We start from the raw sequence: 22154 nt of genomic DNA on the forward strand, positions 1-22154 counted from the left end.
AAATTGGATCAATTTCATTCCAAAATTAGGGATGTCTAGTATTTTTATTTATCTATTTAGAATATTTCTTACATAAATTCCTGTAAGCAAACAGCGCGGACCCAGATGAGACGCCTCAAGAGGCGTCTCATCTGGGTCTGCGCTGTTTGCCAAGGCCTTTTTTCTAGACGCTAGGCATAAATGGGTTAATGCATGACATATTTTAAATACACATAAAATTATTCTTTGAACGAAAACACTTGGGTTTCGCGTCATAAACAAACTGTTGTTTGTTTTTAAGAAGCTTATAGGAATTTCAATATACCGAATTAATATACGCGCCAACGTTAAAATAATGTTGTTGCTTTTTTTTGTTATAAAGCTGCATATACTTTTTGTATAGATGATAACTATCTTGTTTTTGGAAATGAGTAATGAAACTTAAAAATAAATAAGCAATTATATTAAGAGTCTTATTTTATATTTCTCATTCTGACGTTTAACAACATACCTGTATAATTAACGGCTATGTTTTATTTATGTTTGTTTTACGGGAACAACAAAAAAGATGTAAAGAAAATTATTCGGTTTTCAGTAGTTTTAAGTTTAGGTTCTTTCAAAATCGGTAAACGAATTAAATATGTGTTTATTTTCGTATTAAGGTTGTCAAAAAACGAAAATACGGTATTTGGACGGACTGTGTATCCACTGACCTGAGTTTGCAACGTCTGCATTTAATTTAACTCAGTTTTCTTTCATAAATATAATGCACATTACACGGACTTTGTTTGAAACTAAATATTTTTTCTTTTATCAATGTTGTATTTGCTCTAATAATCTGAGTGCATTGTCGTCTATTTGCTTAGCGACAGCTTAGGTAGTTTGTTAAATGTACTAATTACTTCAAGTTCTAATTGACCTATAATTTCGCTGCGTACTCGTTCTATCATTTGGAATTTCGCTGAAAATTTATGAAAACAAAACAGGAGAAAACAAGTAGTCCATAATAAAAGTTGGTACTTTGAAATTCTAAATTATGTCTGAAAACACTTTAAAAAAATAACAATCTTCTTTCTTCTTCTCATCCATATCACATAAAACCACACCGGGTGTCTGCGCAAAGGTAGGATTCCTGTATAGGTAAAACTTCAGAACTAATCTGTAATCTTCCGTTTTGAAATTCATTACTAATTCATGTGCAGGTAATGTAGACAGAAGATTTTATCGCGATAACATGGACGATAAAACTCTCTTTTTAGAGACCTCTTGTGAACTATGAAAATTATCTGTAATTTCCATAAGCGGAGCGTATCAACTATAAGTCTCCTCTAAGATTCCCCCTGATGATCTAACAACTACGTGATGGGTATATATTATTTATTCCCTTACTTATAGACTTAAATCATCCGTCCCAGTGTAAGCCTTTGAATCTGGCAAGTCATAGTTAAAAACAAAACTTGGCATGGGTAAACGCCAAGGTTTCAAATAACACTCGTGGATGGCAGACCAAGAGCAGATTATAAAGGGGTCATGCTCTGTAAAAAAGGGGTTCAATGCATGTGCGTAAAGTGTCGTCCCAGATTGGGACGACACTTAACGCAAATGCATTAAACCCCTTTTTCACAGATCACAGTCAATATAGTTATTTTAACAGTTCTGATATGTTAACTTTTGTAACCTAACGCCCATCATCAGCAATCTTATGCCCTTACTTAGCCGACCAATCATAGGCAGTATGTTCAGCTCAAAAGTCAAAGTAGCAAAAAAGGATCAGTCTTTTATCAATTTCATCCGCGTGCGCTTCATAGTTTTATTTCGACCCATGGTGCAAAAAGGTACCTTGTGTACTTTAAATTTAACGGTATGTGGTACCATTTTGCACCAAGCGATTTGGAGCGATTTGATATATAACAACAATACAATTTTACATTGAAACCATTCAACCGATATTTCATAGTCCTGAGTAACTGGACTAAATGAGTCTGAGAAAACTGGACATAATGCATGTGCGCAAAGTGTCGTCCTAGATTAGCCTGTACAGTCCGCACAGGCTAATCAGGGACGACACTTTCCGCCTTAATTGGATTTTTGCAAAGAAGAGACTTTATTTTAACGAAAATGGACTGCACAGGCTGATCTGGGACGACACTTTACGCACAAGCATTATGACCAGTTTTCTCAGAAATAAATCTGTTAACAGGCTGATTCAGATTATAAATAAAAGTGGGATGCAATCACGTGACAGACATTTTGGCGACGTTCATTCTGAGTTTCGTATTTTTCGCCATTGTATGACCTTGAATACCTTTTTTTTTATGCCGCTCACATTCCAGCCATATAAGCGAGAAAGTGATATGAACAATAGTAGATTGCAACACTATCTGATTTGAAAAAAGCAATGTATCTAACTCGGCCGAACTACAATTTGATTATTGCCAATGCGCGTGCGTGAGCATTAGGATAAGATGTTTTTAAATACTTTTTATTACGTTAGTTTTTTTACTTGTAAAAAGCTTTTGTATTTGCTGAAGAATTCCCGTATATATCAACCACGCAGTATAATATTAAACCCTCTCCCATTCAGAAGCAAAGTGAAAATGACTATGTGCAAACAGCATAAAACCAGAACAGCCGTGGAGTAACTCGCAATTTGTTCAGGTTTTATGTTGTTTGCTACTCACCAGTATCTAAGTGTTGGAAAGGAAGCCTTACAAACTTGAAGAAAGGCCTTTAATTTAAAAGTACTTTCTAAGGGACTACACATGCTTGAAAATACGTATCTAAGTAGTAAAGGGTCAAAACACTCATATACGCATTTCAGGCCATGGTATTTTAAGCCTCGCCGATTCGATAAATTATGCAATGATAGAATAGTAACATATTCTCTGTATGAAGTGGGCATTGCAACATAAAACAAGCAATGGGCGAGTTTTACATTCCCAAGTTGGGGATGATCACAACGAGGAAATTAGGTTCAGTGAGATATGACATCGAGATCTTTCCGCCAAACCGTGCTTTATTATTTATGAAATCGTTAAATTGTTTGATCATAGAACCACTTTATGAACATATAGTGTATACGTGTAACAAAAATTGTAAGAGAGCACGTGACAAATACGTACTCCACATGGCACCAGACACACTTTGGCGTCGTTTTATTACAATAAATATGATAACGTGATATTATTTCAGTATTTTTCTTTCTCTGCAGCTTGGAACTATAGCGAGAAGAGAGAGAAAAGAAGAGTATACCACTTTTATAAAGATCACATGATTAAACTATTTGAGCCTTGTTTTGGGATAACTGGGCTTAATGCATAAGCGTAAACTGTTATCCCAGTTTAGCCTGTGCAATCCGCACAGGCTAATCAGGGACGACACTTTCCGCCAAAACTTGATTTTCGATACGAAGGGACTTTCTTGAAACTAAAAATACCAAAAAATCGTAAAGTGTCGTCCCTGATTAGCCTGTCCAGACTGCACAGGCTAATCTCGGACGACACTTTACGTACATGCATTAAGCCCAGTTTTCTCAGAACAAGACCCATATAGTGTATACGTGTAACAAAATTGTAACAGTACATGTTACAATTAAGTATTCCACATGGTACCATGGTAATCAGTGCAGTAACCCAGGTGTCATTGTTTCGACATTGACTTCATGAAATGTGGATAAAATAATAAAATAGACATTTAAGTTTAAGGTAAATAAAACTTCACATAATATAACATAAGATTGATATTTATAAGATCAACATTACATATTTATAAAAATAGTTTCTAGAGAGCATAAAAGGCGCATGACTGTATAGAATGACATTTAACACTTTCTTGTTGAGTTGTTTGGTATAAATTGTTAAACTTATGTGTTTATCTATGCTTTCTTATTTTATTGTTCTTACTAGTGATCTTTTAATATATTTGGACCGTGCTCTGTGAAAAAGGGGTTTAATGCATGTGCGTAAAGTGTCGTCCCAGATTAGCCTGTGCCGTCCGCATAGGCTAATCAGGGACGACACTTTCCGCTTTTATGATATTTTTCGTTTAAAGAACGTCTCTCCGTGCTCAAAGTGAGCTTCTGTAATCATCCTATGTCAAGCGTCCAGCATCATTTGGTGTGCGGTATGTGTGTATCGAAATATTTCAGATCGTTTCAAATCTAGAGGCCACGTTTTCCATCTCATCTTTATGGAACTTAGTCAGAAAATATTGGACTGTTTGAACATTATATAAAGATAGAATTTAAGTCACGTGTTTAAAACTAGGTCACTATGTCAAATCATAGCAAAATCGTGTAACCATTCTTGAGTCCACAATAGTGGTCTAAAACAGTGTATTCCTAAGGGCATAAGGAATATACTGGACTATACATTCCCAGGGTATGACACGCAGAGCGTACGTATGTGTTAATATAGTATTGTATTGACTGTTACTATCATTAAATACGTATTTATAATATGAAATTTGACTATACTATTATACAAAGTTTGTATTAATATTTAATTATAATTTGCATTGCACCTATCACTCCAATAATTATAAGAATGCGGTACCATATTACTAGAATCAGCCCGGGTATGTTTCCGCGCAAGATGTATGATACGTTGGTGGGATTTACTGCCTCTTTCCCAAAGACCAAGATCTTGTCAGTTATCATAATGTCCAGTAGATATTTGGACAGCACAGAGAAGACCGGGTCTTTGCATCGCTCCTCGATGAAAAGGTTTAACACTAGTCCATGGGAGTGCATGCGGCTCGAAGCCGGCGCCTCTGCAATGAACAGAGGTTGCAGTGTAGCAGAATGTTGGCAGCCGTGAAGGGCTCCCGACAACGGTTCCAGCACGAGGACATACTCTCCTGCGCCACCGAGTTACAGTGTGTTTCCAATCCTAAGACGCGTCGTGGCTCTGTCAATCGTCGTGGCTCTGTTAAGCGTTATGTCTCTGTCAATCGTCGTGGCTCTGTCAAGCTTCGTGGCTCTGTCAAACGTCGTGGCTCTGTCAAGCGTCGTGGCTCTGTCAAGCGTCGTGGCTCTGTCAAGCGGCGTGGCTCTGTCAAGCGTCGTGGCTCTGTCAAGCGTCTTGGCTATGTCAAACGTCTTGGCTCTGTCAAGCGCCGTGGCTCTGTCAGGCGTCGTGGCTCTGTCAAGCGTCATAGTTCTGTCAAACTTCGTTGCTCTGCCAAGCGTCGTGGCTCTGTCAAGCGTCATGGCTATCTCAAACATCGTTTTTATGTCAAGCCTTGGCTCTGTCAAGCGTCCTGGCTTTGTCAAGCGTCGTGGCTCTGTCAAGCGTCCTGGCTATGTCAAGCGTCGTAGCTCTGTCAAGCGTCGTGGCTCTGTCAAACGGACTGCACAGGCTAATCTAGGACAACACTTGACGCACATGCATTAAGCCCATTTTTCTCAGAACGCGACTCATTTTATGACGAAAGCATTCATGTTCCCATATTGAACCGCGATTGTTTGGAATAATGATCCTAATCAAGCATATTTGTTTTGTAAATATTTCCTTAATTACCATCTCTACGGTATCAGGTTTGGTATGAATCGCATACGTATTACCTATGTATGTGACACCACATTGAAGTCTTGTCTAAGTACATGCTTAAACAGCATAGCAAGCCTAAAGTTAAATGACTTGTGTATGGACTCAAAATGACCGTTTCACAGATTTTGGCATGTATTGTAGTGTATCATTAAATGCTTTATATTAATTAATGTAAACATTTGATCTAAAAAGCTTCTGTTTAAAATCAAGAAAGAAACAAAAAAGTAACCCTCCACTGGGCTCAAACCACTGACCTCTGACGTTAAAGTCTAATGCTTAGACCACTCGGCCATCCGTTCTCATACAATGAATGATGTATTTTATACTTTATATAAGCAATCCTCGTAGTGTCACAAAATAAATATAACGACAACAACAGAACTCCCCAGATTATTCAGTCGTTTCGCGTTGCAACAATTTAAAATTTTCAGGTTTTTAAATCGTCAAAAGATGCATAAAATGTATATTTCAGAGCATGGTAAATGCTCAGTATTACTGTTTCCTCACAAAAATCATAACTTAAACGAAAATTTACGAATCTGAAACATTTCTTTTTAATTTTGTCAATTAACTAAAACGTGAAAAAGTCCCTTTAAAATGCATTTCTGAATTACGTTAGTATTAAATAAAATATTGTAGAAATCGCTCCTACTGGACATTGTTTTTCAAATCAAAACAACATACGGACGCATCGCTTTTGAGAAACAATATACATGTATCATAACCCATTTATGCCTAGTGGACTCTCGCATCCATCTAAATTGAATCAATTTATTTCCAAAATCAGGCATGTCTAGTATATTTATTTCTATATTTAGAATACTTCTTACGGAAATTCCATTAAGCAAACAGCGCAGACCCAGATGAGACGCCGCATGATGCGGCGTCTCATATGGTTCTACGCTGTTTGCAAAGGCCTTTTTTCTAGACGTGAGGCATAAATGGGTTAAAGTCATGCGCCAGCTTAGGGATGCCGTGTACTTTGATTGTTTTTAAACTTATGATAAAGTATTTCCTCGTAAACTAATGATGATCGTGTCGAAACACAAAAAGACATTGACTTTTGCAGTCGTTTCTGCCAAATATCGTTTTATGTTATATATCTGTTTTGCTTCTACTACCGGTATAGCATGTTTCTTAATTTCGAACTTTTAAAGACATTGAAATGATAAAGTTGGTAAGGACATTCAATGTAATGTGAATAGGACTTATCTAACTTTATAGGTCATGTATGGTTTTAGAAGTTGGTTTAATAAACCCAAATCAGTCTGTTAAAACCCAAATGAAGACCGATGCGGAATATCATGTCCTTACTTTTGGTCTTATCATGTGTTTTTCAGATACACCGGACTCAGCATGTATTCTTCTACGAGATAAACGAAACTTTTATAAACGTATCTGTTTCAATAATCTACTAGTTTTAAATGAACCGAACAAACTCTTGTCACTTGGTTGAATTAGGTGAGTGGTTATGACATACGACCCATTGTCGCATGACGCGGCTCATAGACCAGCGCTATTATGACAATATTGCATCACTCAAACCAATAGCGCTACTCGAAGGAGCCTGGATGTACATGTGATTGGCATCAATATTTTTTTGTTGCTTACCGGTATATTTCGTGATGTTCCATTCACAATTCTTTGGTTTCCTAAATCTGTAAAATCATTTTAACCTCGCTCTGGAAAAATCGGGCTTAATGCATATGCGTTAAGTGTCGTCTCAGATTAGCCTGTGCAGTCCACACCGACTAATCAGGGGCGACACTGTCCGCTTTCAGACCTAGTTAAGTCATATGGTTCAGATTTAGCTTTGATTTCAACCGATTCCTATTTCGGATTCAACGTTGAATGAAAGCCATGTTGTTGTTATTGTTTTCAAACCTTTATGTTACATTTAATCGTAACTGTTTTACACCTGTATTTAGTATTTATTCAAATGAGACCATCTCAAGGTGAAAAAAGAATGCTTAACTGCTTCTTATTAATTGCTTTTGCTCAATAAACATTTGAAAAAAAATGCGTGCCAATTTCGTTGTTGCAGATAACAATCTTGAGAGTAGCGACTGCTTGATTACTTCTTAACATTCGCTTTTTGATCTATATGCAATTCGTATTTGTGCTCAAAAAGTGAATGTTGCTGACAACCGCTTTGAAATATTTACATTTATACCGTTTGAAATACAGAAATGTCGAGAACATCTTTTTATGTAATTAATATAAATTTAAATAACCAGTTATGAATTTAAATGACATGTTCATGATGCAATATTCTGAACGACATTTAACCATGTGCATCGGGAGTTAGAAAAGGATATGGGTATAAACAATATATACATATATTTATACCATATATTTATACATGTACTCACATTTGTGTTAATAAGACCTTGTAAAACATTGATCTGTCAATACCAAAGAAATCGAAATTAAAAACATCGACCGGTAATTTAAGTTCTTTCAATCGGGAAACTAACACAGCTAACAATGGGAAAACAATCCTTAATACATGCTTTTAAAGTATACTCCCAGATAACCATGTGCAGTTACCGCTTTTATGGAATGTTTCGTTTAAAGGAAGTCTCCTATCAACGAAAATCTATTTTATGAGGAAAGTGTCGTCCCTGATAAATCTGTGTGGGCTGCACAGGCTAATCCGGGACGACATTTTGAGCACATGCATTATGCCCCGTATTCACAAAACGCGGCTTATATATTACGTTATAAAGGCAATCAACTAAGCGACAACGGTGCTTACATGTGTTCATATAAAATAAATATTTGTTTGAATAGAACTGAATTTCTTCAACAGATTAACATGACGAAAGAGACTCATTGGTATACAACATCCGTTCAAACTTAATAGTCGATTGGTCGATAACACTTTCGTAGTCTTATAACATGTGGAGCGAACACCATAACTGATCTTGAAAACAACATTCGCAAAGTGCGCTTTATTGATAGTATAATTATGTTATGCTAGTATGCAATGCGTACACAGAAAAAGAAACGCCGTTAACATTGAAATATATTGTACAATATATGCCGCGAAATTCCAACGTATGTTTAATTTTGAGAGGTAAAGATACGTTCGCATCTCCTGAACGTACTGTTTGAGATCTCATACACGCGAGAGTGAGTGACAAGGTCCATCAACAATACAGGTCCAAAAACTACCGTCACTGCAGCGAGCGTTCCCGGATCGTTCACCTGTAAAACAACGATATGAGCCGCGCTCTGGGAAAGCAGGGCTTAAGGCATGTACGTAAAGTGTCGTCCCAGATTAGCCTGTGCAGTTCGCAGAGACGACACTTTCCGCCTTGACTTGATTTTCTCTAAGAATAGACCTTTTTTAACGAAAAATTTCGTAAAAGCGAAAAGTGTCGTTCCTGATAAGTCTGTGCGGACTGCACAGGCTGATCTGAAATAACTCTTTACGCACATGCATTAAGCCCAGTTTTCGCAGAACGTGGTTTATTTTCATTGATCACCGTTTTCAACAGTATACAAGTCATATCGTGGCGGCCAGTTAACATACACTTTTAATTGGCTAGCTGATGTCCAATTACTTAGTACACATGCTTTTATCAGATCTGTTAACTGGCCTACTTGAATCAGAGGTATGGGGAGAATGGTCGTATATATATGAACACATCACTTGTGAATGTAAATGTTCGTCACAACATTAAAAAAACAAACTGCAATACAGTTTTGAGATGTTCACTGCTTGCTACTACACTTGTACAGTACAGGTGGCATATGACATAATGTTGAGAAAGGTATACAAACTTACCACAACTTGGTAGATCTCCTTCTTGTGTCCAGTTTTTATTATGGCGTCAATGCAGCCGTTTGTGATGTTGTACCGTTTCACGTTCTTGCCAAAACGTGACGCCACGAGGAGTTCTACAATGGAAGAATGACGTCATTGACAGAGATACAGTGGGCGGAACGGTTTTTAACACGTTCTGACCCAAATCGTTCAGTTAGCAAAATCTTTAAATCATGAATTTGATTTCTTAGTGACGCGGAATAGTAATGACACACCATGACCGGATTATTTAATAACTATGTTGTGAATACTGCCACCTCCACACATGAATTGTAAAATGTAAATTAGAATTGTACGTACGCTTCCGTTTGGTCAAGATACACACTCGTGTATCGACTACTCGACCCGGAAACACGATGCTGACGTCCATCTTTTCAAGGTCAAACAAGTAAAACTTATCGTAAATTTCCATGACCACTGATCTGTTGTCTGCTTCGTAAAACCTCATGTTTGCATTGCAGGCCACCTACTGATGAATATAACGCTTGCAAGTATGACGCACGATATTTTGTTATTTTTTGAAAAGTTTACTTAATTGGACTGTTTTGTAATCAAATTAATCATGAACGTATCTTAAGTATCGAATAATTTTCAGGGGGAATGCAACATTTTACCAAAAAATGGATGTTTTAAGTGTACAAAGAATAATTACATAAAAGAAACTCAATAAAAAATATTTGAAAACAAAACTGTAATTAATGGATTATTTATATGAGCCGCGTTCTGTGAAAGACAGGGCTTAACGCATGGCGTAGAGTGTGCAGTCCGCAGAGGGTAATCAGGGACGACAGTTTCCACACTGAAATTTCGTTTAAAAGATACTTTATTTTAACGAAAAAAATCAACAAACGTGGAAATTGTCGTTCCTGATTAGCTTGTGCGGACTGCACAGGCTAATCTGGGACGACAATTTACGCACGTGAATGAACGCTACTTTTCACAGAACGGGGCTCATATAGACGTCATCATTATATGTTGTCGAAATTCATTGAAAGCAAATGGGAGCAATACACATACAATTAGCAAAGAGCGAAATAAAACCCGTTGTCTAACAAGTTCTCGGATGGCGCGGTATTCCAGTCTGCCGACATCATACACGCCGCTTTGTTCGGTGAGTCCTCTCCCGCACTGCCGGTCACGAACAACGCATCCTGGTGGCCCAGTGGAACACGTCCTGTGGAGACAGACTTTATTGAGGCTACCGGTAATTAAAGAAAAATTGTTAGTGTTCCGAATGATATTGCGGTGTATTTTACTTGATAGCGAAATTAATATTTCCAAAAAACAATAATGTGTAATATTAAACATTTAACTAATATAATTGTTATTGTGGTCCGCCGGAAAACTCTTTCTGTGTAAACAGACTTTATTGAGGCTAATTAAAGAATAATTGTTAGTTTTCTTAATGCTATTGCGGTGTATTTTTAATTTATAGCGAGGCCATTGAAATGTTTTTTTCTCTCTGCGCACACAGTCCCCGTTGTTGTTTTATTGAATAATATGTGTAACCTTTAACTAAAATAATTGTTAAGTTATATAATAAGCAAATACGTTTCTCTGAAATATTTCTTTACAACAAAAAAAATATAAATAAGTTGTATGTTATTAAAGTCGCGAATCAAGAGGACTAAAACATGCGCTAAAAATAACAACTTGAACTTAATAAAATATAATAAATGACGTTAAAATTGAAACGAAACCGGAACCGAAACAGCCCTTAAAATAAGTAAAATGTAATTATATATGAGCCGCACTCTGCGAAAAAAGAGTTTAATGCATGTGCGAAAAGTGTCGTCCCAGATCGGATTGTGAATCTGCACAGGCTAATTACGGACGACACTTTTCGATTTAATAGAAATTTTCGTTTAAAGGAAGTCTCTTCTAAAGTAAAACCAAGTTTAAGCGACAACTGTTGTTCCTGGTTTGCCTGTGCGGACTGCATGGGCTAATCTGGGTTGACACGTTACGCAAATGAATTAATCCCCGTTTTACCAGAACGAGGCTAATATATTTGTATAATTATCGCTAGTTACTCGATCCTTTCTATTGGCGCCAGCGTCCTGGCCTGCCGATCTGTGGTCCTCTTTTTGTCCCGGGATCGAGCCCACACCCGGAGGTTGATGTCATCTGCAATCGTTACCACCGTTACCAAGTCAACGGTGCGCGCGCGGGTCAGATAGTGTGTGTGTTCCAGACGATCTTCCTCCTGCCGCGAAGAGCGGTGAACGATGCCGTGAAAATATGTCACATCTTGTAATCTTAATCGTTGATACAGACCAAACCATGAGTAGTTGAATAAATAACATTTTTGTTCCTAACCAAAGTCCTATTATTAATTTATATATTTATTTATGTATGTTTGTCTTTTTGTATTTATATATTTTATAAATGTTATTTGTTTATTTTTCAACGAAGAACTGAAATATTTTAAGTAACTTGTGTTTGGTAAGCCTTCTGAATTGTTACTGCATGTAAAGATTTTACATGGATAAAGATTTGTGTAAAACCCCGAACAAGTTTCAAAGGAATAATTACCTGCAGTGTGGAAAGAGTTGACAAAGACGATGAATTCGTCGCTCATATAGTAGATATATCTGCGGCACTGAAGTTTATACTGTGGATGTTGAGATGCTCGTCGGCTAAAAGAATGAAAGTTACACAAATGAGCCTCGCTCTCGGACAACAGGACATACGGTCTGTGCGTGAAGTGTCGTTCAATATTAGCCTGTGCAGTTTGCACGTGCTAATCAGGGGCGCAACTAACCGCCTAAACTGAATTTTCGCTAGAAAGAGACTTCTTTTAAACGAAAAATACCGTAAAAGCGGAATGCGTCGTCCCTAATTAGTCTGTTCAGACTGCACAGTCTTATCTGGGACCACACTTTACGTACAAGCAAGAAGACCCCTTTTCTCATAGCGAGTCTCAAATACATTCTTATCTGTGTATACATATATAGTCTGTGCGGACTGCACAGTCTAATCTGGGACCACACTTTACGTACTAGCAAGAAGACCCGTTTTCCCATAGCAAATCTCTAATACATTATTTAATCCGCACAGGCTAATCAGGGACGACACTTTCCGCCTTAACTGGATTTTCATGTAGAAGAGACTTCCTTTAAACGAAAAATACCATAAAAGCGGAAAGTGTCGTCCCTAATTAGCCTGTGCGGACTGCACAGGCTAATCTGGGACGACACTTTACGCACATGCATTATGCCCAGTTTTCTCAGAACACGACTCATATGAGTCCCGCCCTGGGAAAACTGGACTTAATGCATGTGCTAAAGTGTCGTCTCTTGGTAGCATGTGCAGTCCGCAGAGGCTAATCAGGGAAGACACTTTCCGCCTTAACTGAATTTGTGTGTGAAATAGACTTCCTTTATACGAAAAATTCCATAATACCCTACTCAATTCCATAATACCGTACTGAATTCCATAACACCGTACTGCATAGGTTAATATGGAAAGCACACGCATTTAGCCACTTTTCCCAGAACTAGGCTCATATGCATCTTGATAGGAAATAACCTGGGGCTGGCATTATACAATATTTAAGACTGTACGACCAGATTTATAATGGAAGCATTACTATGACAAAGAAGACAAATTTTAAGAAAAACATTACGAGCAAAAAATAATAAGAACAAGAGCACCGCATAACGGGTGCCAACGCTCGGCTGCGGGTGCACTTTGAATAAATGAAAGCTTTTCAGATTTTTTTTAAGATCACAGTGACCTTGACCTTTGACATAGTGACCCAAATATGTGTGTGGCATGTAGAACCCATCAAGGGGCAACTACATATAAAGTTTCAAAGTTGTAGGTGAAGCACTTTGATGTTAGAGCCAATGTTCAAAACTTTGACATAATGTTAAGGATTTAGCTAGACCCGGACGACACGACAAGACACGACGACGGACACGACACGACGAGCTGGCTATGAAAAAACCTCGAGTTTTCTCCGAAAACAGCCGAGCTAAAAATAAGAAAAGGGTGAGATGCTATGATGATGATGATGATGATGATGATGATGATGATGATGATGATGATGATGATGATGATGATGATGATGATGATATTGACGACGACGACGATGATGATGATGGTGATGATGATGATGATGATGATGATGATGATGATGATGATGATGATGATGATGATGATGATGATGATGATGATGATGATGATGATGATGATGATGATTATGATGATGATGATGGTGATGATGATGATAATGATAATGATGATGCTAATAATGATGCTGATGATAATGATGATGATGACGATGATGATGATAATGATAATGACACACGTACCAGGCCGGTTCGTGAGCTTTGATTCCCCAGCATACTCAGTTGTTGCACCAGACTCTGTAGCAGAGACAGCGCGGAAGAACTCTCCACTGTTGTACCGAGAAACCTGCAGCCCAGAGAAATATGCGTCATGTGATGTGTGTTGACGTTTCAGGTACATAATAATAATGAAGCCTTGCTCTGTGAAACAATGCTTAATGCATGTGCGTAAAGTGTAGGACCAGATTAACCTGTGTGTGAGAAACAATGCTTAATGCATGTGCGTAAAGTGTAGGACCAGATTAACCTGTGTGTAAGAAACTGGGCTTAATGCATGTGCGTAAAGTGTAGGACCAGATTAACCTGTGTGGACTGCTCAGGCTAATCAGGGACGACACTTTCCGCGTTCTCTAAAATGTTTCGTTTAAATGAAAATTCTTAACAAAAATCCGCTCCAAGCGGAAAGTGTCTTCGCTGCGGACTGCACAGGCTTATCTGGGACGGCACTCTACGCACATGATTTAAGCCTCGTTTTTCCAGAACAAGCCGAAATATATGAATAATGCGTTTGCGTGTAAATGGTAGCAAAATGACGTTATTTCTTATGATAAAGAGGACATAAAAATACACTGCTAACGGACTACACAAAATTGATAACTCGCGTTTATTTAGTTTCTGCGACCACACTTTATTCGTGGACTTATCATAGCAAAAAATATTATTCAAGCCTCAGGCAAGAACGGGCCTCCTAAACTTCGAAATACACAAACACGTTAACTAATGAACATTTGATCGATTTTTATTTATAAAGGTCTTACAAAACTACGAAAAAAAAGTCTATTCGATAAATTTGTCTCTTTCGCGACATTGGTGAATTTACAAGTTCCAATACTGCTATATCGGTAGTTCATATAGGAAACCTTATTTTAAACAGTTTAAAACAAATACTGCATTTTCAATCATCCATCGTCTCATTCGCGCGCGAGTGCGTGCGTGCGTAAGTTTTTTTTTCCAATGAATCTTTACACCCTCCAGTCCGAGGGCACTCAAGATATGCTCAAATCGACATGGCATCAGTTACCTTAACACGAGCTTAGGCGTCTTGGCCAGCCAGATCTTGCTGATTTTTTTCCGACAACGCCAGGATGGAATTGCCCGAACCTCTATTTCCGTGCACCACGAGCGGGGCCGTTGTCGATTCGTCCATCAAGAAGGATTTGATCCGCTGTAAGAGAAGAATGCACAGTGGCAACAAATGGGGCTCGTGCTGAGAAAACAGGGCTTTATGCATGTGTTGTCCCATATTAGCCTGTGCAGTCCCAACAAACTAATTACACTTTGATTCTCGTTTTAAAGAGAACCATTTTTAATGAAAAATTCAACAGCGGGAAATGCCGTCCGTGATTAGTTTGTACGGACTCCACATGTTAATTTGAGAATAACATTTCCGCACATGCATTAAGCCCTGTTTTCCCAGAGCGAGGCTCAAATCTTAAGTCATTGATAACTTGCACACGTTTTGTCTTAGCTTCATGTTTAACAATAAAATCGAACATCCACATACTATTAACACAAATAGTATATTAAAGTCCTAATACAGAAAAGACCTTACACAAGTAGCCACCAATTGATTACACTCTACAACTGCTTATTAAGATAAACATTCAGTTCGCCGTGGCGTTATGGATAAGGTGTTCGCCTAGAGATCGGGAGGTCACTGGATCGACCCCCACTCGGGGAGCGTTCTCTAGATCTTTCCCAAAGACACCAAGTACTAATTATATACTCAGGAAACGGACTCGAGAGCGTTTCTGTAAGCCTGAGACTTTCGATGCAATCGAGCTAAAATAAATATGTTAAATCTAAGATAAACATTTGTGCCAATTTATTTCCGACTACCGCTCTGTCTTGGACTGTTGGAGGATCCTTGATTGAAAACCCGAACATACTCAAAGTGTAGTATACAGATTTGAATACGATAGAGCATTACACAATTAGGTGTAGCAAACTAGTAACAGTGAAATCGCTCATGATTCTCAAAATTGATAGCGTTGGAATGTTGAGCGCGCGTACATCCAGAATCTCGGTACGTCTATGGAACACCGCGCACAACCGAATATGCTGCAAAATTCCTCGGTGGGTCGGACGTGCAGAAGCTTTCGATTCCGAATAGCTTGCGTCACCAGGGAGATCATGTTGTCCGCGATGTCCTTGCAGATGCGCGCCAGGTACTTCAGGTGCTCTTAGCATGTGTCGGGCTAGATACATGCGGCGCAAACCGGATGTGCTTAATACCTTACACAATTATTGAATTACATTTGAACATTCATATAAAACACAATCAATCGTGGCATTTAAATTGGTAAAAAAGTAATTGTCTTGACGTTAATTTCATTGAATTGAAGGTGTACATGTTTAGTAGCGATATTTGTTAACTCGTCCGCATATGCAATCCAATTGTGGAAAACACTGTTACTGTTACTTTTATTAAAGGTACGCATAAGCGTTTGATTGTCTGCAAATGGAAAAGAGCGTCCGTAGCTGCTCCCGTACGCTTGTGAAAGCCAAACGCGGGGAATAAGGGGCTATTGTCGTCTAAAATCGTAATTGTAATTAAGTTTAACCCTTTCCTGCTCAGAGGCAGAGTATAAAAGGGTTCAGCGAATGTATGGCCGACCAGTCTTTGGGCTCAGAAGCAGAGTGTAAAAGGGTTCAGCGAATGTATGGCCGACCAGTCTTTGGGCTCCCGACATACTTTCCCGGCCGACCCAGTGCAAGATCTGGAAGATGTGGAAGATCTGGTCGGAATGCATGCGCCGCTCCATCCGGTGCTCCTTGAGTTCCCGCAACCTCCGCCTTCTCCTGCGCACCCCGATAGAACGAACCACGTGACTGCAAACACTAGGTTAGCACGCGACTATGCGTGACGGAATGAACCACATGACAACACACACCTCGTGAGCAAGTGACTATACGTGAACAAATTATAATACTGCCAACTTTTAAAGCATGTTTTTGGCCTTTCATTTTCCTGTTCCAAGCATGGTATAATTTTAAAGATCTGTATTTCGTCTTGAAAAAAATGCAATAAAAAGGCATGTCCTACGAATGCAGACACGATAAAAACATCGTTTTTACAAAACCTTGCTCCACAAAAGCCCCATACAACAGAAAACACACTCTACAAATAATATTTTAAGTTAGAATGCAATTGATGTCATCAAAATTCTCCAGACACATATATGATATAGGAAATAGCCACATATTACAGGTCTAAGATTTTTAAATGTCTTTTATGCAAGAAGAGACAAAAACTCTTCAGAAATTACGCACTACGAAGAGACACTCGATTTTTTTAGTTGAATGTAACCTAAGATGGCGGCGTTTGACAACGAATTAAGTATACGAACATAAAACATACATTTCAGTAAAGAATATAAAACTTAAAATGTCATGACAAGGTAAATATGTGTTTCTTTCATGCGATTATCTTAATTAAATATAAATGTATGATGGTCTTATTCATGCAATTTCAATTTCTGAAACAAAATTAATCGGAAATTGTACATTTTGTCAAGACAGATGATTAAAGATGAATGAGTTGCTCCCCTTCTTTAAATATCGTTCGGTCATTTAGAAATTTACATAATATTGATGATTTTGTTTACATTTATAAATGCGCTGAAAGCAAAGAAGTTGTAAGTCATTGCATAATCTGAGACGTGACTCATTTTTCAAAATCAGGGTATAACTTTTTTAATACAATATTGAAATAAACACAACCCATTCAAATTTGGAAAAAGTGTGTATAGGTTACAGTAGTGCCTATTTCTAAAGAGTTCCTTTTCTCTTCGGTATCATAAGCATTTTAGTTATCGCAACCATGCTTTTTGTGATTATTTCCTGCATCCTGTGTGTGTCTGCAACATTTTGGCGCATTTCATTGGGGATAGCTAAAGAAACTTCAGCGTACAATTTATTTAGTATTGACAGACCTGTACGCTGAAGCTAACCCCGTATCGAAAGTCAACCAGAGTCGTAACATATTTATGTCACGCTATAAATCAAAGAAAGCTCATTTTCTTGGATACATTTCTACATATATTGGTGAATGAATATTAATTACTGCATCGAGGAATGTTTTAAGGTTGAAATGTTTCAAATGCATCTTACAATAAATGAAAATAACTCTCATCAGTCTGAAATTCACAATTTTGACGCCATTGTCGCTTTGTCACGTGACGAGTTTTCATTTGGATACTTTCGGATAAACCTTGACATGTTATGCTGAAATTGTAAACGTTTCTTTCGTTTTCTGAAATCTATTATTTGTGATTAACAACTTACATCTGGTGGATTATAAGACTGATTTCATTGTGAATCAGGTAGTTTTAAATAATATTTACTTTGACTTTGTATTGACACTACAATTTGTTTACAAAATAAGCCAGAATAATTAAAATACCGGGAAATGTCATTCTGAATTCGAAAACACCTGAGCACATGGTTTGTTACTAAAAATAGAAATAACGTCATATGACCGTGAAATCTCCGGAGATTCCCATTTCAAGAAAGTCTGTCAGATTGCTGTTTTTCTCGATATGTAAGAGCAGAATAGATACATTTTAAATGTTTAAGATAGTATTTTGTGAAAGAATATATCAGTTAAATGTGAAAAATGTCAATCTTTCCAATCAAGTGCTTGATTTGGGCCAACAACTGCATTTAAAAGCTGTTTTGGACCGGTCTTTGTTAATTGTCAACTTTTCGGGAATTTCTGGTTGACTTTCCTAATGGGGTTGGTCCATAACTATAAAGTCGCCCCAGTCAAAAATCATAAAAAGCGACATTTAAAGTTATGGAAGCCAGAACTACATTTGGGATTACGTTGAAAGATAACTGTTTGGGGTGCATTTATTGAATGCGGGGATTTTGTCGAAATTTCACTAACGGCCACCGGAAAAACTTTGCGAAACCGAAATTTCGCAAACTTAAGTACCCTTTTTCTTGAAGGTTTGCTTATTTGTGATAAAGTATAAGATAAAAGTCTAACTTGTGATTAATAATTGGTTATTTTTGCTTGTTAAATGCGTTTTCTTCACTATGAACTTTATTTGCAAAGTTGGGGTTCCCATGGGATTTTTGTAATTTCCCATGGGATTTTTCATTATCCCATGGGAATTTTGGTTTCTCCCATGGGATTTTTCTCCAGCTTTTTTATGGGAGAAAAAATCCCATGGGATTTTCAAAAACATAAAACACGTTCGTTTGTGCTAAGTTATCGATTTTAAGCATTGTTAAAGCATTTGTGCTTATTTTCGTTCAATTTACTTTGATAGAAAAAAAATCCCATTTTTTTATGGGAAAAAAAAAATCCCATGGGATTTTTTTCTGATTTTTAGAGATTTATTCATGTAACCTTCAGAAACACTACCTTTTAACAAATGATGAGCATTTCTCGCGATTTCAACGCGTTATATCGTGTTTTAAAATAATAAAAAAATCCCATGGGAATTTTTTTCCCATGGGATTTTTTGTCCCATGGGATTTTTTTTCCCATGGGATTTTTTTCCAATGGGATTTTTTTAAGGTATAAGTTTCTAAAAGCTATATAATAATAATAATTATAATAATAATAATAATAATAATAATAATAATAATAATAATAATAATAATAATAATAATAATCGTGCTCAATATGATGAGTTTGTACTTTTAAGCGACTAACATTTTTATTCGAGCCGATCGTCGAGTCCGAATGGTGAGTATAAGAGCAATTTACCTGTACAAATAAATCTCAATTGTGAAGAGAACGCTACCGTACTATAAAATAATCTTGATAATAAGTCATATCATTTCTCGACAGAAAATGAAAACAGTATCCATATTGATGTCAGCAATGTCCCCTGCTATGATAAATATTGACAAAATGAAAAACCTTGACAATAATTCCGTGTCGAATACGCATAAGATTATACCAATCAAATTCATATAAGCATTGATAAGATAATTTGCGAAAATGGGTCTTATGTCAAATACGGCAAGTGTAGCTCCATTCCATAATGTCCGGTATTAAGTCACGTCAAGTTTCGTGGTCGAATTATAGCATAATAATCATTTTCACATTACGCGATTCATATGAGTTTCCCTACATATATTGTGTTAAATTTATGTTACACTAATGTGCGATGATGAAAAGGGGATTTCGGTAATTCTACATTCGCCCGCCTAGTACCGAAATCCCCATATTTACGCCTTAAAGGGTCAATAGGTCATCGGTATGAATGGTTTTTGACTTCACATGAATGTTAAGGTGCAACAAATTTGATATTAATTTTAATTATTAAGCACTCTTGACAGCATTAAGTTGCCTTTCAGTGGGGATTTCGGTAATTCTACACTAGAACTTAAACGCGCGCCGGTACCGAAATCCTGCTGTACAAACCTTCAAGTGTCAACAAAATTATTATAGTGTTTTTTTTCATTAGCAACCAGTGACATGTATTATCTCCCATTCGGTTACTTCTTTTGGAAAATAATTAGCGGGGATTTCGGTACTGCTACATTCGTACGCCCAGAGCCGAAATCACCCATGTTTACGCCAATCCCCCATATTACGCCTTAAAGGGTCTATATGTCATTATGTTTGGGTTTTGGCTTTGCATTAATGTTGATTTGTACACAATCATATTAGTGTTAATCATTTAAACACTCTTATCAGAATATTTTGTCCATTATTAAATAGTTTATTAATGTGAAAAATGTGTAAACGAATGTAAAAAAGGTAAAATGTACATTTAAAACATTGGTTACACAAAAGTATATGTAAATATAACATGACATAGTAATAATAAGTCTTCAGAAAGTATTTTCCAAACAAATCTGATGAAACAAATGATATCGTACTACCGTATTTACAATATGCTATACACTTTTGCAATTTAGTTATCAATGTTTAATCAAAGCATAAATCAGGATAATATGTTGCCTCTTAGCGGGGATTTCGGTAATTCTTAACAAGCACATAAACCCGCGCCGGTACCGAAATCCCCGCTGTACAAACCTTCAAGTGTAAAAAAATACTGATTTAGGTTTAAATAAAGGGAACAATAGTATTTTTGGCCACCAAAAAGCACTTCCGCGTCAACAAAACGATTGAAATTATGTCAGAAACCCAGCTTTTCATTGTATATATTGCAATACACCATCGGCCGCCGAGAGCGGAATACTGCGCTTGGCCGCTAAACAATGTGGATTGCATCAAATTAAATGTCAATTTTCGATTTTATTACAAAAATAAACACTGCCTTTTTATAAATATGTCAAGCACGTACACTTAACAAAAAAATCGATATATCTTTATGTAATGTAGAAAAGTAAAGCGCTTTATATATAACAATGTTTTATAATGTCTCTCTGGTTGAGAAAAAAAACTAAACAAAACCATGTAGAACATATATGTTTTCATAATTAAAAAAAAATATTTAATGATGCACGTGATGTTTTATAATTGATATAATTTCACGTGTCATTGAACGAGTTAAGGAATAGGTGCGAATTAAATTACACATAATTAAAAAATGATACTATACTGTCAGCTTGATTTATAAATTGTGTTCCATTGCGCCAATATATTCATTGTTCCATGAAATTGTGTATAAAAGAAAAACGATTGAAATTATGTCAGAAATCCTGCTTTTCACATGAAATGATCTTTAACACTTTATTTATTCCAATCAGGTAATTAATAATAATAGGGGAAGTCTATACTGTGTATTAGAAACTTGTTGTGGTGATCCCTATCTTATCCGCTCAATACACATCCACCTGGCTACTGTACAGAAACAATTAGATTTACTTCCAAAATAACTGATTTCATTAATTGCTAACTTGTTGTCTACATTTTAAATTAACAACGATAATGGATCAACATCACCGTTGCACAATTATTAAGTTCACAGTAATCTGTACTTTAAATAGATAGCCTAATTAAAGACGGTGCTAATAAAGAACAAAGCGTGAATGTGGATATTAAGAAATTAGATCCTTTTTTGCATGACACTGGCAGTGTATCATTTTATCTTATATAAATAAGCCACATTTAAGACATGGATAAAATTAAAATAAGACACATTTGCATCTTTCATTTCTTGAAAAAAAATAAGCACGCAGTCACATATAAATAAGATACATTGAAGACACAGAAAAAAATAAATAAGACACATTTGCATCTTTCACTAAATTTTCTTAAAAAACATGTGAAACTGAAGAAAAACATTTATTACTGACACATAATTCTAAAAGTCGACTGACAACTTAAGTTCAAAGAGGGATTTACAATTAAATAAGATCCATTTTCGCATGATGCTGGTTGTAGAGCAAGCAATACATTTCTTACTGACACATTATTCTAAAAGTCGACAGGCAACATAAATTCAAAGAGGGAACCACAATTAAATAAGATCAATTTTCGCATGATACTGGTTGTATAGCAAGTAG

The 22154-nt window shown here is 36.8% G+C and overlaps 2 protein-coding genes and 1 long non-coding RNA gene across 4 annotated transcripts in view; 1 reads left to right on the forward strand and 2 right to left on the reverse strand.

Annotated features, from left to right (window-relative positions):
• Positions 1–8467: 8467 nt before the first annotated feature.
• LOC127864394 (uncharacterized) lies at positions 8468–12000 on the reverse strand. 2 transcript variants are annotated; one of them, XR_008041853.1, is made up of 6 exons: positions 11896–12000; positions 11394–11566; positions 10414–10534; positions 9661–9829; positions 9322–9434; positions 8468–8738 (listed from the first exon to the last, which is right to left on the reverse strand). XR_008041853.1 is itself a non-coding variant. In XM_052404053.1 (5 exons), exons 3-5 carry the CDS (start codon positions 9806–9808, stop codon positions 8595–8597), a joined length of 405 nt encoding a protein of 134 aa, XP_052260013.1. In that variant the 5' UTR covers positions 9809–9829; positions 10414–10534; positions 11394–11586; the 3' UTR covers positions 8468–8594. The 2 variants fall into 2 exon arrangements, 1 of the variants encoding a protein (XP_052260013.1); XM_052404053.1 differs by lacking the exon at positions 11896–12000 and having other exon boundaries at positions 11394–11586.
• Positions 12001–13726: 1726 nt separating this feature from the next.
• Positions 13727–15462, reverse strand: LOC127864417 (uncharacterized). Its single transcript, XR_008041903.1, has 3 exons — positions 15268–15462; positions 14737–14880; positions 13727–13782 (listed from the first exon to the last, which is right to left on the reverse strand). It is a non-coding gene; the product is annotated as an uncharacterized LOC127864417 (long non-coding RNA).
• Positions 15463–17034: 1572 nt separating this feature from the next.
• The window catches only part of LOC127864391 (uncharacterized), a 27254-nt gene continuing 22134 nt past the window's right edge, over positions 17035–22154 (forward strand). Inside the window, exon 1 of the mRNA XM_052404050.1 lies at positions 17035–17116. The gene's annotated coding sequence lies outside the window, so the exon portion shown is untranslated. The remainder of the gene's footprint in view (positions 17117–22154) is intronic.

This window comes from Dreissena polymorpha, chromosome 1, assembly GCF_020536995.1.
Source record: "Dreissena polymorpha isolate Duluth1 chromosome 1, UMN_Dpol_1.0, whole genome shotgun sequence".
Lineage (NCBI taxonomy): Eukaryota > Metazoa > Mollusca > Bivalvia > Myida > Dreissenidae > Dreissena > Dreissena polymorpha.